We start from the raw sequence: 19,409 nt of genomic DNA, 5'->3' as shown, positions 1-19,409 counted from the left end.
TGTTAAGCTAACTTAAAATAGCCTTGGCAGGAATCCACCTTGTACAAGGTGATCCTGTCACAAATGGTGTTTTTTCCTTTCCTTCTTGCTGTTCTTTCTCCCTTTTCCCTTCAAACACTGTAGGAACAGTAGTTACGTTAGCAAAGAGGCTGTTTCTTCTTCCTTCGCTCCAACAGTCTAAATCGAGAGGAACGTAACTTGCTCTGTTTTAGTGTTGATGCCTATTGTGTTGGTATGGGAGATTTGAGTTAGATTTGTTTTAAAAGCAAGTAGGAAAATGAATCCATTGAAGAACATCTGATTTTATATTGTATCCGTGTATAAAATACTGGTTAGGAGGTGGCTGTCGAACACTGTTTCAGAAATAGGGTACACTCAAGGCATAGTAATTTGCATACACAAGCTCTTGTTTTAAGGTGGCCAGATGTCCTGATGATAGGGGCGTTGTCTTATATAGGGAACTATTTCCCTCACCATCCTGATTTTTCACACTTGGTGTCCGGTCACTCTATCTTGTTCGCATATGCAAACGTTGTCCGGGTTTGAGGTACCTCATCTGAGATACGGTTGAGAAGTAATATGGCCTGGACTACAACTAGGTTATGGACCTAACAATTGCACCAACCTTGTTATTTGGCTATCAGCCTCTCTAAAGGGGTAAGTTATATTGTCATGCTGTCAAACCTCAGAGACAATGGGTAGCATTAATTGAGGACAGTGCTTTAAGTCAACTGAACTTGGAGATTAAAACGGACAATGAAACCTGTTTTTTTAAAGACTTATGCTTTTGCCAGGACACTGATAGTTTAATCTAAGCATTGGGTAGCTGGAAGCCAGATCAATGTTGTAAATACAAGTGACCTTTTGTGCACTGAAAATCTTTTATTTTTAATTTATCAAAAATATTTCTGAATCAAATGAAACAACTTAATTTCCTTCAGGATTCCCTTCAGCTTCTCAAATGAACTACCTTTGTTGGTTCTTGAGTGTATCTTCGCTGTATCGACAGAGAGCTGTAAGAGATTCTCTTTAGGGTGCAGGGTACAGGAATCTCTTAAGTGAAATTCTAGGGCCAGTATTATGCAGGAGGTCAGACTGTGGGATCCCAGTGGCCTCTTCTGGTCTTAAAATCTATGAATATACATGTGAATAAACCATATTGCTTGAAGTGGCCTATTTAAACATGCTGGCTAAGAATCTTTGCTTCACTAAGCTTTCTATCTCACTGAGAAGGGGGAAGTGTCTGGGATGGATCTGTGCCATACTGAAACTCCAGTGTAGGGTAGACCAACTTAGATGATGATCTTAAGTTAGGTGGCTGTGGTCTGGAGGGGCCATATGACCACTGAATGCTGTCTATGCATTGTACTCTGGCTGCAGCCTTTCCTTGCTAACCGTATTCTATGCTGGTCATGGCATGGAGGTGGGTATCCAGGTTCTGTAATGGCTTACAGTTCCCCCACAATGAGGGGACTGCTTAGCTGGCCAGACCTAGCTACTTTTCAGCCCCTTCGTGTAGCTCAGGTCGCAGAGCAAAGGGATCCAAATGCAAAGGAGAATCTATCCTGTTGTGAGCCCCTATCAGCTGATCTGTTCTATGTGCAGCCCTGTTTCAGAACTCACTTGTACGCCTCTTCATTAGGATTTGTACTGATGGTTCCAGGCTGAAACTTGGAAGCAAATTAAAGAGGACTTCGTTTCCCACTGCACGGGCCTCCTACGTTTCCTTTAATCCTGTGCTCCTGTGCCAGCTGATTGTTTGTTTGTCTTTAGAGGTTTTTTCCGACCTTGAGAAATAAATTGAAGGCCAACAAGAGAGAAGCTTCAATTGTTTCCTCTAAATTAATAGCCTATCCAACTAATGACAATCGACTCCTCCTTTCCCCTTCTCAAGAACTGTTCTTTATTCCACACTAAATGTTGTTGTTCTTTAAAACCTGTGATTTTTGTAGCACTGCACCCTGCTGACTCCTCCCTTCTGAGTTAATACAATTTTATGTTTAGTTTTTCATTTTAGTTTCAAACTCACTCTTGCCTGTTTTGTTTCTTGGTGCCAGGAGTCCCTCTGGGCCTGGCTCATGTCCTTGGAAATACTTCTAAGTTGAGTGATGTCTTGTCTTGCATTTTTTAATATCTGGAAGACTTCACCATCTCCTGCCTTTTCCCACCTTGGTTAGGTTTGGAACAGTTTTAAAGTGGATCATATTTTTTTGGCTTAAACTGGTAGCAAGTGTCCCCTTTGAAGTAGTTCTGCACAACAGGAGGAAACCTTTTTATTAATGCATCTGATGAAGGAGAGGCAGTCTGAGGAGTTCTCAGTACAGAAAGAACACCGAGCAAGTGAGGAAGAAGTCCAAGGAGCTAACACCCCATTGAGAGCAGCTCTCTGGATGGAATGATCCAGTGCTAGAACAAAATGAATACACAGCAACACCGTTTTCGTATTGGGTTCAGAAGAGCTTGGGTTATGTGAGTGTTTTACGATGCACTTTGTTTTGTGTTTGTCAGTGTGTCGATAACCTAGTCCCAGATTTGGACCTTAGCGTCCAAAATATGGGGGTTAGCATGAAAACCTCCAAGCTTAGTTACCAGCTTGGACCTGGTACTGCTGCCACCACCCAAAAAATTAGAGTGTTTTGGGGTACTCTGGTCCCCCCAAAAACCTTCCCTGGGGACCCCAAGACCCAAATCCCTTGAGTCTCACAACAAAGGGAAATAAATCTTTTCCCTTCCCCCCTCCAGGTGCTCCTGGAGAGATACACAGAAGCAACCTCCGTGAATCTAAGCAGAGGGAGTCCACCCTCTCTAATTCCAGTCCTGGAAACAAAAGCACTTCCCTCTTCACCCAGAGGGAATGCAAAGTCAGGCTAGTAAATCTAACACACACAGATCTCCCCCTGACTTCTTCCTCCCACCAATTCCCTGGTGAGCTGCAGACTCAATTCCCTGGAGTTCCTCACTAAAGAAAAACTCCAACAGGTCTTAAAAGAAAGCTTTATATAAAAAAGAAAGAAAAATACATACAAATGGTCTCTCTGTATTAAGGTGACAAATACAGGGTCAATTGCTTAAAAGAATATTGAATAAACAGCCTTATTCAAAAAGAATATAATTTAAAGCACTCCAGCAACTATAGACATGTAAATACAAAGAAAACAATAGAAACCTTACTGTCTTACTATATTTGTACTCACAACTTGGAAACAGAAGATTAGAAAGCAGGAAACAGAAATCCTCCCATAGCCGAGAGAGAGAGAGAGAGAGATTCAAGACCACGGACTCACACCCAAAACTTCCCTCCACCCAGATCTGAAAAAAGTCTGGTTTCCTGATTGGTCCTCTGGTCAGGTGTTTCAGGAACTTCTTTCCAGGTGTAAGAACATTAACCCTTAGCTATCTGTTTATGACACAGTGTCTACTAATTAAAAATGAAACCTTACAAGCCACCAGATTTAGGAATAAGTGCTGCTGGAGAGAGGGGAATCTTTTCTTTCCAGTGGTGCTGTAGAAAGCATTTCTTTCTGGTCCTCGTAGCCTCTTGAGAGAGTGCCTTTAAAATTCATGTCATTCCAGATCTGATTGCCTGCTGTCCCCCTCTCTAATTTCTTACTATCACAACACTTGGCCCAGGGTTGACCTGAGCATCATAGGGGAGGGTTAGTGAGATGACATCCCCACTGGTAGGGCACACTCACACACAAGCAATGCTTTGAATCAGAGCAGCAGATTCTTTCCTCCTCTGACGCTGGTCATCAGGAAGCTTGATCCAGTCTGCTTCATTCCATCTACAAGCTGGCCTTGCCAACCAGCATGACATTCTTCACTCCTTTCCCAATCATCCACAGAGATTCCAAAGGATACTAAGTCATCTTTGCAAGCATCCTCAAATCTCCACAGCGGTCTGCCTCTCTTTCTAGCCCATCACGAGCTTCAGAGTACAGTGCACTCTTTGGGATCCTGTAATCTGGCATTTTTGCTAAACATACCAAAAAAACAAAACAGCTTTCATATCAGATGCTTGTGTAAAATTCTTCGAATAAGATGGCAAGACAGGGTGACAAACATGGAAGTGTTAAATCGTGCTGGTATGTCATTTGTGGGAATGTTGATTAGTAAGTAAAGTCTCATGTGGCTTGGATATGTCAAGTGAATGCCAAATCATGTGCCTAAGTCCCATTTTATATTCATGCTTTGCTGAATATGGATGGCTTGCTGAAATGGGCTAAATGCAGTGTCCTCGTTTGTATCTCTCACCCTGACTCATTCAGCTTTACCAACGTTGGTGGCCTAATTATCGTTTTGTCTGTTTTTTCCCATAACGATTTTAGCACGGCTTTTCATGTTGCCCCTTTCATGCCGAATGCCCTCTCTGAACTGATCCTTAAGGCTGTGTCTTTCCCTCTCCCTGATGCTTACAAGAAATTGGCTGTAGAGATGGCTGAAGAATTGTCTCCTCTTTTTCCCCCTTCGTTTGTTTCATGGAGAAGGCTGGATTGACATGGCTCACATCACTATAGAATAGTTTCTTTAGGAGGGTTAGGGTTAGGAATAAAAAACAATGTCCACAAAGGAGTGACTCCAGCTGGTGCTGCTTCCTTGCAGCTGGTTCTTAACTGAATAAAGGCCAGGGGAGAAAACCCTGAATCAAATTTGCTGTGGGGAAAATGTCAGGTGATTGGCACTGTAGTATAGCTCTGCCCTCCAGCATCTTCCACGGCTGTGCTGGTTTCCAAACATCATGGCCTTCAAGCCCTTGGGCCTAGTCATTATCGCTTTAATCCTACAATACTTCCGGTTATTGAAGCAAAGTGAAGAGCATATTTATCGATGATATTAACCTCTATCCTGAGATCTGTGCTAACCCCAGAGTGGTCAAGGGTGCATTGCAGTATCCTCACACTGTCTTGGTCTGTGCAAGAAGATGCAGATTTCCTTTTTGAATAGACATCTAAGAGGTATGTATGATGGAATCAAGAAAGCAATAGATCTTTCTGCCAAGAAGACTGTCCCACTCAAATCTCTTAATGGAGACGTCATTACTGATGGAGGCAAACAGTGCTCCACCCAGTGTTGCATCAGTTACAAACTACTTGCACGAAACCATTGTTTTTGAAGCAGTGCTAAGCAGATCCTTAGATCCAGATTACTGAAATATCAATATAGAGCCATCTATAAATGTGCTTGAAAAGGTAATCACCTCCCTAGCATCAGGGAAGGACACCAGGGAAAAAATGGAATTCCAGTTGAAGTACTGAAACAAGGAGGAGAAGTTGTGCTTGAAGACTTGCACAATGCCTTGCTTGCCTGCTGAAGGGAAGGAGGAGTACCACAAGACATGAAGGATGCTAACATCATAATGCAGTATATAAAAGGAGATTGGAGTGATTGCAACAATTACAGAGGACTTTCTCTCGTTAGTGTTGCTGGTAAGGCATTCAGATGGGTCACTTTTAACACCGAATAGTGAAGTGGCAAAGTTTGCAAATGATAGAAAATCACTCGAGAATTAAGTCCAAATTTGACTGCAGAAAGTTACAAAGGGATCTCACTAAATTGGGTAAATGGGCAAGAAAATGGCAATGAAATTCAAGGTTGATTAAATGCAAAGTAATGCACTTAAGAAAACCATAATCCCAGCTATATGTACAAAGTGATGATGAGGTCTAAATTAGCTATTACCACTCACGATAGATCTTGGAGTCATTGTGGATAGTTCTCTGAAAACATCTGCTCCATGTGCAGCAGCAGACAGAAAAGCTAACAATGGTAGGAACTTTTGGGAAAAGGATAGATAAGAAGGCAAAATATCAAAATGCTACTATTTAAATCCATTTTATGCCCACACCTTGAACACTGCATGCAATTTTAGTTGTCTCATCTCAAAAAGCCATACATTAGAATTGGAAAAAGTACAGAGAAGGGCAACAAATGATTGGGAGTATGCAACAGCTCTCTTACGAGGGAGATTAAAAAGGCTGGCAGTTCATCTTAGAAACTAAGGCGGGGGATATGCTGTCTAGGGTCAGTTACATTGGATACCTGATCTCTAGATAAAGTTCTGAGAAGGGCTGCCACCCACATTCAGTCAGCTGACTAAGCACTTGAACACCAAGATATGGGTCTTCCAGACATTTGTTTTGAGCATGCTTCTGTATGGTGGCAATACTTGGAGCACCTAAGCAGGCATGAGAGAAGGTTAAACAGCTTCCACACCTGCTGTCCTCGTTGTATTTTCAAAATCGGGTGGGGAACAAAGGCGCCTGATAGCGAAGTACTTGAAAAAGGAAAATTCTTATAGTGAGTCAGCTTTATCTTCTGGCCCTGCACCTTATTGCCTACATTATCTCTTGCAATGACTGTCCCTTTAGAATTGGATTTATTAGCTACTTGTGATGCTGCAGGCATGACATGCAGCAACTGAACTGGTTTGGCACTTGCACTTTGTTTTTCAGGATGAAGGGTTGCCATGAGTGTGTGGTTTTAATCTTTTATTATTATTATTTTTGTAAACTCTGCACTTCACTAACTTGATTTTCTGGCCAATTGCTTTGTCGAGTTAATTTAAAAAAAATCATTTAAGTGTTTAAACTTCTTGTTTTATGGTTACAGTTTGTCTGAATGAACTTGGTTATTCCACCTACTCTTTGCTTAAAACATAAAATCTCCACTTCCAATCTAAACTGCTGTTACTCGTGTAGGTTACTGAATGTTCCTTGCTCACTGTCCTCACAGGGATAATCTTATAAATGTGTGGAATCTGAAGCTAACTTGATGCATGCTTCATCAGTCACATATTTAAAGCAGCTTTAAACAGTCAATTTTGTTCTTTAGAAAATAAAAAGAAAAAATGGTCTTTAGATTAGAGAAACAATTGGTCTTTAAATCTGTTTGCCTTACAGTAGTGTGAGAGGAAGGGTGGTCCAGTGGTTAGTGTGCAAACCTAAGACTTTAGAGGCTTGGGTTCAAGTCCCTGCTCCATAGCAGACTTCTTGCCTGACCTTGAGCAAATCATTTAGCCTCCCTGTGCCCCAGTTCTCCTTCAGTAAAATGGAAAGGATAGCAATTCCTAACCTCACAAGGTGTAGGTAATAAATACATTAAAGATTGTGAGGTAACCAGATACTACAGGTCACAGAGATACTTTAAATAGGGCACCCAATCAGGGAGCAGTGTCCCATTATGCTAAATGCTGTACAAATGCATAATGAAAAGATGGCCCCTGCACCAGAAAGCTTGCAGCCTAACTTGACACGTGTGATGTCAGTGGGAATGGAACCCATGGATGTCTGTGGGCCAAATTTAGTGAAGAAAATGGTGGTATCAGTTATTCATCAGGTGTAAATAGGTCAGAAAACACAGATGTTCTGAATTTTCTGGGGTTGGGGTGGGAATGATTGTTAGTGTAATTAACTAACAATGTGGGGCTAGCTCTAGACATGGCATCCTATTATTCAGAATTGTGTGAATAAATGTCTTGTACGGTCCCCCACAGGGCAAGCAAGGCTGTGTGTCCTCAAGTCAGTGTCCAGATTCTCTTGTACACCTTACGTTATGTTCTGTAATAGGATCCAATGTAGAATCAAGTCATGTGGTTTGTGTGTGTATGTATATTTAAATATGATTACTTGTGCATATTTGCATATCAATATCTGTGTTGTGTATACAGAAATATATTTCTCTGTCTCTGACTCCAATTTGATTTCACTTTGAAGAGCTGTGAGCTGTCATTTGTTTCTCCAGAATTACTTCCTTGGTGAAGCCAATGACCACTGTTTAATGAGAAACGTATCTTCTCACTGAGGCAAGTGTTTGACCCAAGTGACCATTACTTTCATTTGGAATTGCCATAGGGGAATACCAAGCAGAACTACTCAATTTGGGTCAATGGGGAAGAATATTTCTTTTTTCATCTCCCAACTCCTACCGTAATATGCTCATTTCCTCTTCTTAAGAGCTGGTTATCAGATCCCTTTTATGAGCATTTCTCTCCTTTCTAGGGGACTTGCCAAACATGCAAACACTAATCTCTTACTTTGGGCTTGTCTACATCAGAAAGTTGCAGCGCTGGTGAGGGAGTTACAGCGCTGCAACTTAGGAGGTGTACACATCTGCAGGGCACCACCAGCGCTGCAACTCCCTGTTTGCAGCGCTGGCCGTACTCCCGTTTTGTCTCGGGTGTAGAGGATCCAGCGCTGGTAATCAAATATAGACACTTACCAGCGCTTTTCTTGACCTCCGTGGAATAAGCAGGTATCCCAGCATACCTGAGGAAGCCTCTGGTAATCAAGCTGGTCTCCTTCCCCGGTTTGCTCTCGCGTTCCCCGAACCCCGAGCAAGCAGGTCTCCTTCCCTGAGGTTTGCTGGGTGGTTCCGGGAACGCGAGAGCAAACCGGGAAAGGAGACCAGCTTCGCCGCGGTTTGCTCTCGCGTTCCCCGAGCAAGCAGGTCTCCTTCCCTGAGGTTTGCTGGGTGGTTCCGGGAACGCGAGAGCAAACCGGGAAAGGAGACCAGCTTCGCCGCGGTTTGCTCTCGCGTTCCCCGAACCCCGAGCAAGCAGGTCTCCTTCCCTGAGGTTTGCTGGGTGGTTCCGGGAACGCGAGAGCAAACCAGGAAAGGAGACCAGCTTCGCCGCGGTTTGCTCTCGCGTTTCCCGGAACCACCCTGCAAACCGCAGGGAAGGAGACCTGCTTGTTCGGGGAACGCGAGAGCAAACCGCGGCGAAGCTGGTCTCCTTTCCCGGGTTTGCTCTCGCGTTCCCCGAACCACCCAGCAAACCGCAGGGAAGGAGACCTGCTTGTTCGGGGGTTCGGGGAACGAGAGAGCAAACCGGGAAAGGAGACCAGCTTCGCCGCGGTTTGCTCTCGCGTTCCCCGAACCTCTCTTGAAGCCGCCCAACAGCGCTGCAGTGTGGCCACATCTAACACCACTTGCAGCGCTGGTTGCTGTAAGTGTGGCCACTCTGCAGCGCTGGCCCTATACAGCTGTACTAATACAGCTGTAACAACCAGCGCTGCAAAATTTTAGATGTAGACATGGCCTTTGTATTACTCTGACAGTCACAACTTTCAACAGCTGGGGAGGGGAAGCAAACACTCATCAGGGGATGGCTGGATGGTCTAATAGGGCTTTACTGTCTTGAATTTCTCTTTCATGGAATTATAGCAGTGCACCCTTTGTTCAATAAGTCCCAGCTGCTTTGGTTCTCTTACTAATTCCCAGTATTGCCAGTCCCAAATGTTGTAAAAACAAATCCATGAGTTGAGTCCCCAAAAATCATGACTGGCTTAAACACAGAGATTTAAAAAAAAAATTGGGGTAAAGACTCCTTTTGCCTTTTGGTTTTTGAGCCTTTTTAGGTTTTTTCCTTGACCATGACTTTTTTTTTTTTAAATGAAAGTTGAGTTTCTGACATAATCACGTGACTGCAAGAGCTGTCACTTCAAGGAGAAGACCAAATGTAAGACTTGTAATAAAACCTCGAGCTGGCAACACTGATTTTTGCCTGCAGAGCCTTGTTACAGCTCTCTGAAATGCAGAGTCTGATAACGGCAAAATCTCTGTGACGTGACATAACACAGAGGTTTGGAGTTATTGTACTAGTTGGTAGGTTACGTGGGGCTAGATCAGGTTATATAGCTTGTGGTAAAGTGAATGGTACTCTCATTTTTTGGTTGTCTCCGTTGCATATATTGCTTGAACTACAAAAGGTTTGCATTCTGAGACTGGAATGATCTAAAATCATTCTTTTCTTCAAGAAGTTTGGGAATACCTATGAAAACCAGGCAAGTGTCAATCAACTGGTGTAGGGACTGGGGCTGAATGCAGGTTCTGTAACTATCAAGCTGTCAAAGCTGTTGTGAAAAATCTAAGTTGCTCTTGCTCATTTTGAGTGCTGTGGCAGTGTTAATTCCTAAATCCTCACTTCTGAGACTATGCTTAGAGCATTTTCTATTCTCAAAATACATCAAGTATCTTTTTGTTTAAAGCCTAATAATCTGCTCCTCAGCAGACAACTGGAGGGTAATTCTGGTCTCCATACTGGTGTCCTAAAGCTTGTCCATGTGGCGCTGACTAAGTGTACCAGAAGGATGTGATTTGTAGAGCGCTCTAAAGTCCTGTACTCTAACTGCCCCATGTAGACTCTGCTGGCATGTTCTAAAAGGTACCTAGTTTGCACTAACGTAGTCCCACATTCAACAGGACTGTAGCTTTCTTCAGGGAGGCCTACAGCTTAGCTGAACAGAGCTAGTATGAGATTTTGTTACTCCTCGCTTACACTGACAGGTGTTCTGTATTAGGTCATCAGAAGGACAGTCCAAGGAAATTTGTATTGTTACTACTGCCACTCACTTCATACTGCATGTAACTAGACTAATGAGCTTGTTTCCAGCCTTCAACCTCCTATTATTGCTAAATAAAAACAATAGGACGTCTCACACTTACCTTTATTTGGTTGTTGCAGTCATTTAATCATGAAGTGTTGACTTATTCTCACTGAGCACGAAAGTCGAGCCCAGATATCTTGATTTATTTAATTTATTTCCTTCCCCTCTCCTCAGCAGAAGTTGCCCTTGCAAAATGAGCCAGTTTCCTCAGAAGAGTTCTATGGAGCCCCCATTGTCGGAGTGCATGAATTCCAGAGTAGATTCTTTGGACAGCTTGTCAATGGACAATTTTTGGCTGGAGGTGGAGAATATCAAACAGAGCACTGAAGCTGAGCAAGAGGAGTGCAACCTTGCAGATGTCAAAACCCCAGAGGGTAAGTCACTGGGAATATGGGTGGAAGGAGCAATGGAGAAGAAAATATATGTTGTTGGCAAGGACCAAATCTCACTGGGTAAAGTTTTGAAAAGTACCTTTGTACTTGTCATTTTGAACATGGGATGTAGGCTCCCAAGTCATTTAAGTACATAGGAACTTTTTGATTTTACTTGGATTCCCCCCCCAAAACAAAAAAAAATCATCCTATTAACATTTTTTGGGGGGAGAGGGGTAAAGGGTAGAGGCAACTATTTGGATGGGGAGAAAGGCAAAAAGATTCTGGGGTGCAAAAGGAATTGTGCATCATGGTTTCATCTAGAATTAAAGGACAAATTTTTAGCAGTGTGAGTGATTAACCATTGGAATAAACTAGCAAGGGAAGGGGTGCCTTCAAGACGGGGGTCCTTTATGAAAGATTAGATGGGAGCTCAAGGCTCAGATTAAAAGGTCTGTTAGGCTGGATGCGGCCCACGGGCCGTAGTTTGCTCACCCTTGGACTAGATCTAATAGTCCCTTCTGGGTTTGAAATCTACGAATTTCCCAATGACCTCTTATTTTCATTCTCTTTGGAACTAGTTTCTCCTTGCAGTCAGTGCAGCCCACTAGATGGCATTGTAGCATGAGCTCTTCAAAGCTTTGTGTAGCGAAAGAGAGCACTGAATGTTTTTTGCAGATCATGAAGTGCAAAGGAAGAGTTTGGATTCCAGACTGTAGTTTAAAGCACTGCTAAGGCAGCATACACTGCAGGGCATGTTGTTGGAGCTTAGCAAACAATAAATAACTGTAACAGAAACACACAGGGCTATGCACAAAAGAGGAGCTCCCCAAAATGCTGACGCAAATGAAAAATATCCTGATTGATTTTTTTTCCTGAGAGGAAGTGGTCTATCTCCTCTGGAAAAATTAATCCTAGAACTCCCCCACAGACTGTCAGCCGGGCACTTGTATTTCATCATGCATGTAAGATGGCCAGGAGCCTTCTGGTTATTTGGCTCTCCTGGTACTCCCAAAGCCCCTCATAAGTCCTTCTGTGACACTGTGTGGGGAGGAAGATGGCAACTTTCTCCATGCCTCTGAAATTGTATTTAAATCACAACCTGCTCATCGTGCTGCCTCCCCAGTGCTCATGGTTCACGATCTTCAATGCTAGCAACTGCCCCAGCTGTCCAGTCACAAGCATGTAGATTTAAATGGGCATTTTTAGTAGCAGGTTTTTTTTTTCCCAGAGAGAATATGATAAAATAAGAGGTCAAGAACTTGTGCGTTGTAGAAAGCAGTGCTGGGCTGGCACTAAACTGAAGTTACAAAGATTGTGAGATTGCTGAATCTCAGAAGTTCTTTGTCTTCTGCCCAGCTTGAAGCTGAGTGACTTTGCCATATGCCTAAGAAAGGTGTCTGTGCAAGGGAAAACCCTCTCCTCTTACAGCTTCTCTAAAACTTTTTGAAACCCACGTCAGAAATTTTCCCTTAGCTTTTGGGATTACAACATATATTAGTCCAGTGCAGGATGGGCTAAATCTCTTTAGGTAATTCTGGGTAGTGTTCCTTTTTTACTACTATTTTTGGCTAAATTACATCTCAAAAGGTGTGTTCATGATGATCAGTGTTCTCTTTAAATTCCCAGATCCGTGTGTTTCCCTCAGTTACATATTTCCCTTCTCTCCCTGGGAATGTTTTGTCTAGCACCTGCATAGCTTGGATCAGCCTTGAAATTATTCTCCAAATTAAATCACCGAAGCCAGATTTCCATGAACCTATGTACTGGACAGTTCCTTCCACTGGAGTTTCCCAGAGAAATAACCAGTCATACTTACTTCCTTGTATGCCAGCGGTAAATGTAATTTAGCCCAAGGCTATTAAATGGAAATTATTTAGATGAATTATATCCAAGATACTTTTGGATGCATCAGATAGGCCAATAGGTTTAATAGAAGACCATAAATCAGATACCTAATTAGCTGTGTGTCAGTTTTTTGTTTTCTGTTATGATTGGAATTAGAAACTTTCAGAGTTGCAAAAATTACACTGACATTTCTCCTCATCACCAAAATGTAATAAACGGAGGTCCTTTTGTGCATGCCTTGCTCCCACTGACTTCAGAGGTCAGGATTTTTGTCAGAATAAGGTGTCTAGTGCAAGGCTCTTTAATTAGATTATGACTCCAATCCTGCAAATACATGAGTAACCTCAAACACCTGAGTTCCCATTGAATTCAGTGGCATGAATCATGTGCACAGATGTTTATAGGTTTGGGGGTTTAATATAGAGCAGGCTGAGGTTTGTTTTTTTTTTTGTTTTGTTTTTTTGTTAGTCATTTTTGCTGGAAAAAGCGATCTGACAAAATGGGAACTCTCCTTCCCCTCAATTCATTTTATTGATCTTTTTCACTGGGGGAGGGAATCTTCCTGACCAAGCTGAACCTCAGAATAGCAAATCTAGGCTACAAAGCAAGTGATATTTGTTTGTTCTATTTTCGCCAAGTTAAGAAATAAGGTTTAGCGTGGAAAATATCTTGCAACTGTGACTCCATAATGAGCTGTCTCCTCTTTCTTCATTATATAGATTCTTTTACTTCAATATACTACTTTTTAAGGCTATATGATGAGATGTTAGCTTTATCCAGTTGTTAGGTGAATTTAACTTCACAAGGCTGGGGTACTTCCTATAAAAACATTGAACAGACATATGGTATAATAGATTTGACAGTCATGGTTTGCTTGAGCAGCTGTCCCAGGAGAGGAAATATCAGTTTCTGTCAGAGGAAGAGCATGAACAAATATTCGGTCTTAATCAGTTCAATAGTGATTTTTCGGCCATGTCTGTAAATGGATAAGTACAGAATGTCTGTGACCCTCCCTGTAGTGAATAAATAAATGCAGTATGCAGAGACAGAAATGAGGAAGAGAGGAGGTTGTATGGCATACAGTGTATTAAGGCTGAAGCTACACATGACTATGCTTGTCCTCAGAGTTCAAACAGCTGCCTCGTTCACATAGCACTGTCTGACCTGCTCACAGAATGAATTTATGCAGGAAAAATATGCCAAGTCCTTAGACTTGATTCATTTGCAGAAGGGGAAAGAGTTAAGTTTTTGCAGATAACTTTATGGATCCTGACTTCTGAGAGCTTCACTTTGGACCCATAAAGATTAGGCCTGAATAGGGAATGATGTGGCATTAGCTGCCCCAAAGAGGACCTGGTGGTAGCAGGGCCTACCTTTTCTTCCCATGGCTCAGTGGAGCTGTCCAGCTGCAGAGAGGAGTTGGTGCAGCTTTTGTAATGGGCATGTCCCTCCCAACCCTAATTGATAAGCCCAGTCTCTCCTGGTGCCCACTGAGGTGATGTGGCTTGGATCCATCCCCAGCCCAGAGCTGTGGCTCAAAGCCCTCTAGTTTTCATAAATCAGTAGTTCAAGAGAAACAATCCTTGAGGGACTCAAATGAAGTGAGCTGTTGGGATTTATGGCATGTCTGACTATCTTTCTAGCCCTGCTTTGTCCCTACTGTATCTGTTAGTTTGCAGTGTTACCCTGCTTTCTCACAGACACTGCGTTTCTCCTCATCCCTTGCCTCTCAGAGGGAGAAGCCGAAGCTGAGTGGCTACAGGATGCAGGCCTCTCTGACCTAATTGGGGAGGACACGTCAGAAAATGACAACATAGTGCTGCTCTCCACCTTGACCAAGACCCAGACTGCAGCTGTGCAGCGAAGGCTGGATACTTACTCGCGGTCACGGCGGAAGAAGAACAAACCACCTGTGCGCGATGTCAGAGACATTTTTGGTGTGGTCGGCTCTGAGGTATGTTGCTTTACTGACTTCCAGAATATTTCCATGCGTCCTAGCAGCCGCTTTGGCTTTCTGGCTATGTGGGGTTATATGACTGTGAACTAGCAACATTTCACCTTTGAGCCTAAGCGGAAGTGTATCTTGCAGAGTTTTATGCCTCAGGGTTGCAGTAAAACAGTGTTCTAGAACCTGAGGATTTAGAGACTTCACTCTAGTCAGTGTAGCGCTAGCGAAAGGTAGCAGAAGGCAGCTCTGTAAGTCTGAAGACCTCTCTGTAGCCACAGAACAGGAATGGTATGGGCAGCAGCAATACAAGTTTTCCAGCTACTCTTCTGCCAATATGCCTTAACGCTTCTTGCAGTGAGGGGCTGTTTCAATGTCCATAGCCTTCCTGCAGACTGCCAACAAGCATCTTGGTTAATGTTCTTTGTGGTGGGGATCTTTGTGATGTTCGATATTTGTCACCTATGTATTGGAGAAAGAACCGCTTTCCACAGCTTGCAGCACCAGTGACAACTTGTTAACTGTGTTGGCCAGATGTGAATTCACATGACGTTGTTCCATGTATGACACACAAAAACATTAGTATTTTATTTGTATTCCAAAAGCACTTAGAGGCCGCAGCAGAGATCATGGCCCCAATGTATGCGTGTACACAGTCCTCAGAGAGCTGAGAGTCTAAGCTGACAACATGGACACAAAGGGTAGGAAAAAGAGGTATTAATTCACAATTTGCTATGGAGTTTGGGGCCAGTGCCTAGTCAGGAGTGAGAGAATGGATCATAATGCAGGCCCTGTTTAACATGTTCCTGAACTTATTCCCATTAAAGTGGAACATGTGGATTAATTGCTCTCTTCTAATTAATTTACCTTCAGAGACTTAATAGTATCAGTCTTATTAAACAAGCATTAGGCAGGATAACACAGTTCTTAAACCTACCTCATTATGAGCCCTGGAAAGTGGACTTGCTAGTGAATTCACCCAGGGAGCTTATAAAATAGAAGTTGCTCAATTCCTTCCTTTCCACTTGGTGGTGCCTTTTAAAAATTTGGAATACTCATTTATACAAGCTGAGCCTAGCCTGGTGTCATCCTTATAACTCAGACCTTTTGCAGGAATGAGCTGTTCCTTCATACTTCTCCAGATGACCTTTCTGATAGGTTTCAGTTGAACACACTAATAGTATAAATGATTGTTTAAATACATGCTGGAAAAATAAACTAGTGTCTCCATAATATAAGGCCGGAAACCAGTGGCAGATGTTAGTTGTAGCTTTCTCACTGTTCTTAGATTTAGATAATTCTAGCATGCTTAATTGCACGGAGATAGGGTTATGAATAATCCTGTATAAGTGCAGACTGTTCTTGTTCATGCACAAGTAGGTAACAGCACACATGTAGTGATTTTGCACATGCAACTAGGGTGACCAGATAGCAAGTGTGGGAAAAATTGGGACACTTTTTTTGGGGGTGGGGAGGTGGGAGGGTAAAGCTGCATATATAAGATAAAGCCCCTAGTATCACGATGACTGGTTACCCTACGTGGAGCTACAGTAACTGTTTGAACCCCAGGGCACAATCTAGTTGCTTGTCTGAAAATTTAGTGCTCAATGTTTTAGTTTTGACTTACCAGCAACAAATGTAATGTGATCCCTTTGGCTCTTCTGAAATCTATTCCATTTTCCATTGCTCCTAAAGAATTTGCCGAGCTTGTAAAGATCAGTCTCCTGTGTGCATTTGATACATTGCTAATATTTGCATTTGATAATCCATGCAACTGAGATCCAGCTTCTTGCTTTAAAATACTTGGTATACTGTGTGCACATTCAAAGATACCAAACCTGCTTATTTAAATAGCTTTTAACTTGATAAGAAAACAGAATGTTCCATCTCATTTTTAGCTGTAAACCAGATTTCTAGACACCATTTTACAGGCTCTGGTTAGAGCCATTGAAATTATTCATGTTTTCTCTGTCTCAGTATTGTTGGACTTCAAAGCTTTGCAGTCATGTGTTTACGATCCCCAATCATTAGCAGAATGTACTGGACAGGGTGAGCAAAGTTAAGAACTGCAAATACATTTATTTTAAAGCTAGCTGTTTGAAAACTTGTTCCTCTTTTACTGACTTGCCAAGACCTGAATTCCATATTCCTGAGTTGTCTTTCCCTTTATTGGAAAGGAAGATGACATCATAAGCACTTAAAATAAAAACGGCAATTAATCTGTTCTCTCTGAGTGTTGCAATACTCTCCTCCATTGCAAGGGAAATACCAGATTCTTAATTCGGGTCATTAAAGAGCAATCAATGTATTTATTTGTAATGTTTAATTCTTCCTATTTTAATGCTCTGGGATCATAAACAACCTGCATAATGTGTTGATTGGTACCTTTTTACAGACCTGATCCAGAGTCCCATTGATTTCAGTAGGCTTTGGAGCAGGCGAGTTTTTTTGTTTTTGTTTTTTTGTTTTTTTTTTTTTCACAGAACATCTTGAATGCTGAGCCAACTTGTGCCCTCCAATGCAAGTATGGGTTTTTTTCTGCTGAAGATTATGAGAGCCCTATACAAACAAATATACTTAGCATGTCTTACCTTCCTGGTACTTCCACAAACATGAGCGATCACAATATCCCTTTGTGTGGTGGTTGAATGTTATTCCCACTTTACAGATGAGAAAACTGAGGCATCCAGAGGTAATCTGATTTTTTTTTTGACAGGCACATAGGAAGTTCACTGCATCCTGAGTTTTGAACCCAGATCCCCTGAGTCCTAGTCCACTGCCTTGATCACAAAACTTTCTCGCTCAGAAAAAAGTCAGTGCAAGAGACAGAGGATAACAATTGAAAACCTAGTCCTATGATCAGACCCTCGCCCATATTCCTGTTCCCCTTTAGGTGCACATTTCCTCCTGTTTCTGATGCTGTTCTTCTAGGTGCCACATTTGAGCTAAGGAAAGTATTATGCCCAATAGTTATGTCAACGGTGAGAGTTATCCTGCAGTTTTGCAGTCAGTGAGAGTACAGCTGTTGACTTCAATAGGGGCAGGTTCAGGGCCTATGAAGGAACCACTAGCACTCCAATGTATCAAAATCAGCAGGGACTCTTAATTTCCTTCACAATGACAACATTTCCTTATCTGAGTTCTCTAACAGTGTTGTGGGGTGTGTGTGTGTGTGTGTGTGTGTGTGTGTGTGTGTGTGTGTGACATTGCAGTCTGCCTTGACCTCCTATTTGCATCTCTGAAGCAGCATTTTTAGTCCTCAAAATGACTTGCTTTTCTAGCATAGCTTTTCACACATGTGGATGCACCCACATTGTTGTTCACAGAACAGGCATGCCAGGCTGGAAAGGACCATGGTGCTCTGACATCAAGCTGTGTGCTTGTTAGGTACAGGACTATAGTTGCTAAGTCACTGGGCCAGCTATACACAAGGTTAATCAGTCGTGTGTTTTGTTGAAGAAAAGAAGTAAAATCTTTCTCTGCACCTGGATGATTTTACTTATTTGCAGTGGCTCAGCATAGGTTCCTTATTCTTTATTGCCAGGTTTACTGGACAGTAAGGTTGCAATTGGAGCTAGTCAGAAAGTCTTAATTAAAGTGTTTGAGGCAAAAAACTTGAATGAAAATATTCCTTTTCCTGTTTCACAGCCAGCTTTGTTGACCATGGGATTTTTGTCAGCATGTCCTTCGGCGATGTCTGGATTACACTGATCTTTTAGACACATGGCACTTCAGGGACCTATATGACTTGTGGCAAAGAAATGTGTTGTAAAGCAGACAAAAAGGAAACATGGTGCTTAGTCTGTTTTAGTGCCTTTTCATCCATGTAGCTAAATGGCATATAATTGAAGAAAGTGACTTCTCAAAGGCCACCATTCCATGGATGGATCATGCTGTGGGTGGATGTCACAGGAACTATTTGAATGAAAACTGACTGCTGATTGTTGCATTTTGACAGTCCGTTAGAACACTTAAACTACTGTATAAAATGGGGCCAATGAGACTTCTCTGCATATGTCCATTGACACCTGAAGCTATGAAAGAGTAAGAATTGGTGATTTAACAATGGTGTGAGTGTACGGGTTATGGAGGGAGGGGCAGGGAGAGGAGTGCTAATTACAGGCTCTGCTGCAGAAGAAAGTAAGCTATAGATACTATAAAACAAAGACATGTACATTGGGGTTTGTGAAGTATTTTATTTCATAGCAGTTCTTTAAGTGATTGTCGCATCCATGGCAGACCTTGCAGATTTCAACTCAACTGAATGGCATTGTTATAGCTCTTCAGTGCTAGAGAGCAAGATAGTTTGACATGGTAATTTTTACCAAAACAAGGATGCCCCATGTTGGCCGCTGATCTGCTCTGCATGTGGCATATTATGTTCCATCCTTTTTTCTAGGAGAAGGTAGTGGAGACGGAGGAGTCTGACAAGGATTGGTCTCAGCACAGTGTGGAGACTTCAAACTGCACTCAGAAATGTAAGGCAGTTTTACTGTATTGTAAACTTACAGTGTGTCATTGAGGTTTAGGAAGGGAGCATGTTTTGGGAACAGAGCATCTATGATCAGCTCCTTTTCACAATATAAAAACACAAGCAAATATCCCTCCGCCCTCTTTAGCAGCAATGAAAAACTAAGAGCTGTACCTGCACCACTTCCATCCAAATCTCTTCTCTTTATAAGGGATTAAAACATACACGTGAGATGTAATTCACACTATTTAATTTCTCTCTCTTTTCACATATGCAAAGGCCAAGGCTTAGAACTGTTCAAGTTTCGGGTTTTCCTAATAGATCCTTGGTTTAAAAAAAAGTCAGGAAGTTCAGCGCTTGTTTACACTTTCAATTAGTAACTGACTTTG

General features: G+C 42.3%; 1 protein-coding gene across 8 annotated transcripts in view; it reads left to right on the top strand.

Annotated features, from left to right (window-relative positions):
- ARHGAP40 (Rho GTPase activating protein 40) overlaps positions 1-19,409 on the top strand; it is a 71,788-nt gene that overhangs the window by 36,642 nt on the left and 15,737 nt on the right. For 3 of the 8 annotated variants that reach the window (XM_050917327.1, XM_050917320.1, XM_050917326.1), the window contains exons 2-4: positions 10,563-10,759; positions 14,305-14,558; positions 18,949-19,027. In XM_050917327.1, the coding sequence (XP_050773284.1) occupies positions 10,579-10,759; positions 14,305-14,558; positions 18,949-19,027 (514 nt within the window). In that variant the 5' untranslated portion in view covers positions 10,563-10,578. Of the gene's footprint in view, positions 1-10,559; positions 10,760-14,304; positions 14,559-18,948; positions 19,028-19,409 lie in introns of all 8 variants that reach the window. The other 5 variants (XM_050917321.1, XM_050917322.1, XM_050917319.1 and 2 more) reach the window with 3 other exon arrangements.

Source organism: Gopherus flavomarginatus, chromosome 11 (genome assembly GCF_025201925.1).
Source record: "Gopherus flavomarginatus isolate rGopFla2 chromosome 11, rGopFla2.mat.asm, whole genome shotgun sequence".
Taxonomy (NCBI): domain Eukaryota; kingdom Metazoa; phylum Chordata; order Testudines; family Testudinidae; genus Gopherus; species Gopherus flavomarginatus.
This window is presented reverse-complemented; position numbering and strand designations above follow the sequence as displayed.